The sequence below is a fragment of the Barbatula barbatula genome, assembly GCF_947034865.1.
Source record: "Barbatula barbatula genome assembly, chromosome: 9".
Lineage (NCBI taxonomy): Eukaryota > Metazoa > Chordata > Actinopteri > Cypriniformes > Nemacheilidae > Barbatula > Barbatula barbatula.
Window position 1 is genome coordinate 23204282 of NC_136772.1, and position 8172 is coordinate 23212453.

Here is an 8172-nt window from a genome sequence, read left to right on the forward strand (position 1 = left end):
ATTCGGCGAAAAGAGATTTCAGTGGACACGCTTTTCATGATGACAAAAATACAAGAGATGTTCATCCAAACCAAAGATCATGAGTTAAAAACATCGTGCAGTGATAAACACAGCAGTTCATAAACATCATAATAGTGCATACTATATTAATTGAGACATGGGATGTTTTTGTATTTACAACATATATTTGTCCCTTTTTATGACCTAAAGTAGGCCTACGATGCATTTAAGTACTTAAACAACCGGACTTAAGAAATGCACACTTTTCTATAATATACATTTTAACCACAACCGCGTTGTCACGCAATTCAATTTCCACACAGTTTGATTTAGCATTCAGAGAAAAGAAAAACACTCTCTGATCATAAAATGTGGCGTAGTTGTAAACCTCCTCAAAGAGGAAATTGCTGTAAGTATATTTCCAAATTGAAAATGAAAAAAAAGGGAATGACTTTCACACTCGAGCAGGTCCAAGAATAAACATGTTTCCAAATGCAATTTAAAAGCGAAAAACAGTAGGTGGATGCTCTCTCTTTAATAAATATTTCAACACCGACTCTGTCAGAAAGGAATCCAAATTCATTTAGAGTCACAGGAACTGGTCAGCGGGATTGTCCACTGGCCCTGCCGCTGCTGCAGTGACATCTGCTGGACTTTACACACGCAGGTCAGGTGACCAACTAAAGTACACACTTCTACAGTACACTTGTTTTATTATACGGTCAAAATAAGACACCTGACAACCCGAGGATTGTTTAGTCCTTTTAGTGTGAAATAAACAGCTGCCCTCAAAAGTGGGCATTGTACAATAGCATGAAGCTTTCTTGGAGAAAAGACCAAATAATAATTATAAAAGTGACATAAGATGCTATTTATAGTGAATAAAATCAAATTAGACATCACAAACTAGGAAAACGTAGTAAAAATGCAATCCGGATCATTGTGACAGAAGACCATGCCTTTTATAATCAGAAAACCAAATAGTGTTTCAGTTGGTGTCGTTTGCCTGCTGGGTCTTGTCAATCAAACCATATGAAATGAGATATAGTTTACGAACTTGTTGGCTATGGGAGGTATAAAAACGTATTACTAAAATTGGCAACAGTACTCAATCATAATTAGCTGAAGGAAAAAAATAACAGATAAGAGGAGAATAAATTGTACAGTACCAAATGAAAGCCAAACTTTTACATGAACAGAGAGCAATGAGTGCCTCTCTCAGACAACCTGCAGTAGTACAAAACCTGCAATCTCTTCACAAAATATTCGATGATCAAACTCATAGTACAAGAATAATTCTCCTTTGAGGATGACGATGTTAAGGCGTCAGAGCCTCAACATGGCTACGGTAAGCAGACAGAGTTAAAAAACAAACAAAAAAAAAAACACATCACCACGAACAGACTTCCTACATCATCACAGTTAGGAAGTGATGTGACTTCTCAAAACACGAGGCCCCTCAACTGTTCAGATACTGTCCCACAATGCATTTGGTTGATTTACAGTCTGCCAGTATTTTCCACAGCTCAGGTAGAATTATGCCAGAGCTGCTCTTTTGGTCCTGAAACACAAGTCTGCACATTAACATAAAAGAACAGTTTCTCCACTCTCGCATGGTATCAAAGGGTGTGAATAAAGATGAATTTGGCAAGCTACAAACCAATTCATTTCATATAAACAATTCTTGACTCATACAGTTTTTAAAAAAGTGAAGCCAAAGGTAGTTTGTCCTTAGAAAAGCAGTTGTATACACAAAAAAACCCAGATTACACTGTATATAAATATCATTTTTTGCTGAAAAAGACTTAATTTGCAACAAATGCATCCTAAAGATCTGATCGACCGGTTTGAGAATAACGATACATAAAATGTTTTTAATTACATGATTGTTTATGTTCCCCATTTATTGGGCCTGGGATACCCTACACAAAATAAAACTAGATCAAATAAGACCCCATTCTCAGGAGACATTATAAAGACACAGCTGGACTTTTTCACAACTCCCAACAGCACAATGCTAAACTTCAGAGTCAATCCTTCCTGTCTTATATTTATCCACATTTGAAAACGTACACCACTAATGTCACTTATGACCTAGAGTTAAACTACATTTAAGTTCACCTCAAAAAGAAAACATTCATCACGTATTCACCCTCATATTGTCTCAGACCTGTATGCTGTCGATTTGATCAAGGACACACAAAACATAGGATCAACAAGGACCTTATCCACACATGACAATGCAAAGTCCACGTATCTGTCAAGCTCCAGTCTAAAATTTGACACAAATGCTTTCCACTGATAATCTATGTTTGGAGCAACATTTACACCAATGACGTGTAATATTTCATGAATAGATGCAAACCGGGACTGGGAACATGTTCAGCCTGTCCCTCACACACAGTTACTTCAAGCACCATTTTTCAGAATACTTTTTGTCTTCGTGTTATTCTTGTTATTGTTGGAAGGTGCGATAAAGATGTTTGCATTTATAAAAATGCATACAGGTTTGGTGCAACATGAGGGTTTGTAATTAATGACATTTTTTTCTGTGAACTTGAACATTAGCCACCAGTTACCCACCGCTCCTGCATTCTTTATACAACATGATTAAACCCCATACCAACAAGTACATACTGAAAAAGGTGCTTAAAACACCCCTGAAGAACTTTAGCTTTGTACACGACAGCTTATAATACAAGATAAGGCATTTCAGTGTTGTATGTGAAAAGAAATAATGCTTCCCCATAAAAAGATGACCAAAACCCCCAATAACTCTATATTTGTAAAATATATATATGTGTGTATATATGCATTCACGTAAATGTACATATTTACGTAAAGAAGGGTAAATATGTAAAGGTATAAAAGCAAAGTATATGCGTGAGTGATGTATGAAGTCTGAGGCCGTAGCAGAGGATGTGACATCTTACAGGAAGAGACGGAACCTTAGCAGTCCGACAGTACGTTCAAGTTGCATCCCAAAGCAGCGGTTCCTCCTGTGAACATCTTCCCATCTCTGCGCCACATCCGGCGATGTGATCACTCGGCCATGTCCCCGGCGGACACGGAGACTAACTGCAGAGGAATCTCCGCTGTACCCAGCTGCTCCTGTGAGCCTGAGGTGTTGACCGTAGCATTGACGGTGGCCAGGCCCTGCATGGTGCCCGGCTGGATGTTGGTGAGGATGAGCGTGGTACCCCCCGCCGTGATGATGCTCTCGGAGGACACGGTCCCGCCCACGCTGCCCACCACAGTTCCGCCCCCTACCTTCTTATTCTGGTGCGTCTTTATGTGCTTGGCCAGGTGATCGCTGCGCATGAATCTCTTCGAACACTCCGAACAAACAAACTTCTTCTCTCCTATCACAGAGGGCACACCACAAAAAACGTAAGTAGATGCAAGTAGGCTCTGTAAAAGTGCTGAAGACAGAAAAGCACGAACTACTGTGTGTGTGTGTGTGAGAGAGAGGTTGATAGTACCGGTGTGCGTTCTCCTGTGTCGCTGTAATTCATCGCTGCGTGTGAACCTTTTCCCACAAAACATCCAGGTGCAGACAAAGGGTCTTTCCCCCGAGTGCCAGCGCAGGTGAGCTCGCAAGTGAGACGTCTTTCCATACACCTTTCCACAACCGACTATATGACACACATGCTGCTTCTTCTTGCCCATGTTAGACCCCCTGCAACACATTAGAAAATGTAGTCAGAACAAAAGTATATTAAACACATCTAACGATAAACAATTAAACAACCAAGAAAACTGAGGCTGATAAACAGGCTAAAACCGTAATGTCCAGTGGAACTTTATTTATTTAGTAGAAACTGTAAAACAGACTACTCATAATAATGTACAGGAGCCTCTTTAATGCGTTCAATCTCAATTGTTTTTGGTAGCGTCCCCTTTAACAGTTTTGCAGCCGCCTAAAATTGTCCAACTCGCCCATGTTTCATCACACGTGAATGCATGAGTGAGCAAGATCCAAAAACCAGATGTCTTACTGCTTTAGCCCGGTGAAAGAAACGGCATAATGTCAAAATGCAAACTGTGTAAAAAAACATCTCACCTCCCACCTCCCTCTTTGCAGTTGGGGCAGGTGCAGGCGACCCTGCGCAGCCGTTTGCCCTCCTGGCTCAAGCCCTCCATCTCCTCCTCCACTAAACGAACACGAAGGTGAGAGAGGTCATTGGCATTCAGCGTAGAGCTACTGTCCAGAGGCCACTCCTCCGAATCAGGCTCCTCCTTAATTTGAATATCTATAGAGTATAGTATGATCAGAGTTACACTAACAAAACTGAACTCTTACTGCTGGACTTCAAGAACATCATCTCCCGATCGTTTTACAGGTGCCCTTTCTTTAGAGGGACCACATACATACACACATTTGGCTATTCTTGATCATATACCTCTGTCATGACTGACCTCATCAGAGCACTGAATAGAAAATGACGTCTATCAAAGTTACTTAGCTCTTGGCTTTCACGTCGCAATCAAGACCAAAATCTTAATTTCATATCTTTAAATCATATATTTCTTATTTCTAAAGGAGAAGCATTTCTCAGTCATCTGCAGGCGTACCTCCGGTGCTGTCAGTGTCCTCAGACTGCTGGAACTGTCCCACTGAATTCAAAGTCACCGACTGCAGGTTAGGAATCTGTCCTGACGTCAGGCTGACCTGTGTACCGCCCTGACCCAGAGAGAGCGTCTGCACTGGGGCCAGAGTGATTTGCTGAGTTTGAGCCGTCTGGAGCTGAAGGTTCTGAAGATTCTGAACTCCTTGGACCTGCGGGTATAAAATGGGAACGAAGTTGTTTGGGTAACAGTGGGACAGTGCAGTTTAACTACTAAAAATCTGTTAATGGCTTAACAGCATAGGGACAAAACTAAATGGGGTATGCTAATTGGTGTAACTTGTTCAGCGAGTAAGTCATATCTGTTACGAATGAATTAAAAACAACCAAGTGTCATGTGTCAATGAATCAGGTGTTCTTGCTATGTCTGGTCTTTTAGCATTTCAATTTAGTGTTCCTTCCACATTCGAGGAAGAATGTAAATGGTTCTTAATCATACCTGGAAGGTCTGCCACTGTATCTGTCCTGACGGCGTGACCGTTTGGGCCTGGATGAGGAAGGTACCGGGGTTGATGAGCTGAATGTTTTGCAGGGTTTGTTGGGATTGAGCGGACACCTGACCGTCACCGCTCTGCAAGTGCATCTGCTGCAGCTGGACCACTTGCTGTCCTGCCGACACCTGCACCGCACCCTGACTGAGGTAGCCCGTTCCGTCGCCCTGTTCTCCCGCCGTCGGCTGCGTCAGCACACCCGTGCCATCTATAGTGCTGGCCTGCTGCTGCGAGGATGCAGAAGACGTGGTAGGCACGAACATGTCATTAGAGTTGAGCGTCTGCTGATGGCGTCCCGCTTTTTCAGAGCCCTCCGAATTCTCGATGCCCTGATTGGTCATGATCAGTTGTCCATCGGCTGTGACGCTGGTGGCTATCGCCTGGGCCCCCGAGAGTCCAAGAGAGTCCAGATCGACGCTGTTTATGGGCACAAAGGTAATGTTCCCAGGCAAACCCAGAGGCACGTTCGTGACCATCTGACCTTGACTGTTGAAGGCAGAACTTCCCAGAGAAACCTGTGGGATCTGGTGCACTTGGCCGGACTGGGTCATGAGGTTCTGACTGTTGCTAAGAACGTCCCCAGCTCCCGTGACACTGATGGTCTGAGTCCCGTCGGGTAGGATTTGGATCTGCCCCGAGGCGTCCTGCGCCACAGAGGCAGAGAAACCCAGCTGTCCGTCGGCTGTCTGCACCTGAGGGATCACTTGGTACTGGATGTTAGGCACTGTGCCGGTGGACGCGTCTGTCCCTGATGTTAGTAAGATGGACTGGTTCTGGAGACCCTGCAGGCTCTGGAGAGGAAGAACGTACTGCCCGTTGGACGTGACGATACCCGTGCCGGGGAGATGCAAGACACCGGAATCGTCCTTTACTGCCTCCCACCTGTCAGACGACCCTGTTAACTGCATGGTGATGTCTGCGTTCTACGGGGGGAAAACAGGCGTGTTCACAGAGGACGAACAAGGATGGAAACAAGGAGCTTCTAGGTTAAAAAGATGTCAATGTTATCTTATAAACCCAGTTACGTAGTTGCCCTCAATCAACACTTGTTGTGTAATAACATTTTTGAAAATGTGAAGTGTATAACTTCGTTTGTATTCATTTTATGTTATTGTATCTATAGCTAAAATTGTTTGTGGTTTTATTCCTACTTATTTATAAAACACGTTGGAAAAAAAATGCACCTGGTAGTTCACTAAAGCCTACCGTAATATTACATCATTACATGGTCCCATGTGTTCAGGGAATAATCTAGGTTCAATGCAACTTCAGCATCTGTTCTGTTGATTTCCATATGAAATAATTATTAAAGACTTCATCTCACAGAATGTATTTAGCAATGATTCAATATTCCAACCATGACAGTGTAAAACTAGAAAAGCTGGTAACATACTTGTAAGTCGCTTTGGATAAAAGCGTCTGCCAAATAAATAAATGTAAATGACATACACTTTGCTTGAAGACTACGAAAGTACACAACCTATTGTTAACATGCAACAAACTAAACCCACAGGAATGATGTCCCACAAAAGTTACTCCACCTCAAAGCTATCAAAGCTGGTACTGCTACTGAATTTTTACTTTTTAAAGATTGCGAATACCCCTTATAACTGCTTAATGTAAATGTGATTTTAATTCTTCTTTACATAAATGAGTTCATATAATTAGTGGTAAATTCACAGTGACTTTACTTCATAGTGAATTTCTGCCAAGAATATAAGCACACGTTACCATTTCACATGAAAATGAATGCAGACTGGGGCAATTGTCCATAACAATCTGCAATCTGAGTGTGCCACAACGGCAAGGAAGTCATACAGGACTGAAACAAAATGGGGCTGGATAATGACAAACGTTTTTAAGTGATCTTTCTCGTTTACTTGGACCGAACCCGGAACGGTTCTTGAGTTTGAGGAATAACTTACGCATTTAAGTAAAAGTGTTATACGAGTAGTTGGTGACTTACCACTCCTGCAGCACTATTAGAGTTCGCCCCGTTCTCTCCCCCGGGGGCGGGCGAACCGAGGCCGGTGCAGGTGGCGGCAAGCAGGGCGAGAGGCGAGGGCTGGCCGTCCTGATGAGGGGCGGGTTTAACAATGTAAAGGGGTGGCCACACAGGAAGTACCAGTGTTTTTAAACCGAACAAACTCAAAACTACAAGAAAGCACATGCATTAGAGAATAAGACCGAAGAGGGTTTGATTGGGCTGACCTGCTCCACGCCGCTGCAGTCCTGAGCGCTACTGCTGTCCGCCATCACTCCCGCTTTCACTGGCCCTTAAAGCGCTAATACACACAGAACAACAAACAAGCCGTTAGACTCCGTCCTCCGTGCACGGTTGCCGTGCAAACAGCCTCGCGTATGCCAACGGGAACGTGCAGTTGCTTTATTTCTAATTCGAGCTATTTATCCGCGGATCTTGACCTCGCATATTTACCCGCCAGCTAGCTTTAGCTTAGCCTAGCTTAGCATACACAGAGTCTGCACAAAGATTCAAAGCAGCCATTCCCGCGCTCCTAAAACATCTGCGTACCGGTCATTAATTGATTTTTTTAAAACGCTGATATTTACGTTGTATTACACTCCGAGCATGGTTATTTTAATCGGTGCCTGCGTTCGCTTTAGTCCGGTTTGTTTTTTTCCTAGTTTGATTGACGGCGGGGCTTCCACTTCGCCACCGCGTCACCGACAGGAAGTCCCGCCCTTCAGCCATGCTCTGATTGGTGCTCGCGTTTCAGAGCGCGCCTGTTAATTGGCCGTGTGTGACGTCTGTCATTTTAACCGGATTATTTCCTGTCCCTCGCCGATCCTGTCCGTAACTGAAGTTTTGGCCGTTGGAGGCGTGAACGCGCTTTCCTTCTGCACGCACAACTATTGAACTATTTGTTTTGCTTTTTTTAAAATGTTTATTTAAACCGTATACCCGTATTTTTATAATACCGAAAATGTTTAATTTGTTAGACGTGTTTTTTTCTTTACATATATTGCAAGAATATTTAATAGGTCACTTTGGGCTCTTGTTTTTTTTTCAGGCAAGCAGGAAACAGAGAAGG

At 43.1% G+C, this 8172-nt stretch overlaps 1 protein-coding gene across 5 annotated transcripts; it reads right to left on the reverse strand.

Annotated features, from left to right (window-relative positions):
* Positions 1 to 749: 749 nt before the first annotated feature.
* On the reverse strand, positions 750 to 7815 carry sp3a (sp3a transcription factor). 5 transcript variants are annotated; one of them, XM_079463584.1, is made up of 8 exons: positions 7691 to 7815; positions 7331 to 7404; positions 7086 to 7193; positions 5068 to 6042; positions 4576 to 4780; positions 4064 to 4253; positions 3483 to 3679; positions 750 to 3362 (listed from the first exon to the last, which is right to left on the reverse strand). In XM_079463584.1, exons 2-8 carry the CDS (start codon positions 7373 to 7375, stop codon positions 3043 to 3045), a joined length of 2040 nt encoding a protein of 679 aa, XP_079319710.1. In that variant the 5' UTR covers positions 7376 to 7404; positions 7691 to 7815; the 3' UTR covers positions 750 to 3042. The 5 variants fall into 5 exon arrangements, with proteins under 5 accessions (XP_079319710.1, XP_079319713.1, XP_079319712.1 ...); XM_079463587.1 differs by having other exon boundaries at positions 4064 to 4154; positions 7691 to 7809; XM_079463586.1 differs by having other exon boundaries at positions 4064 to 4154; positions 7331 to 7813.
* Positions 7816 to 8172: the final 357 nt, after the last annotated feature.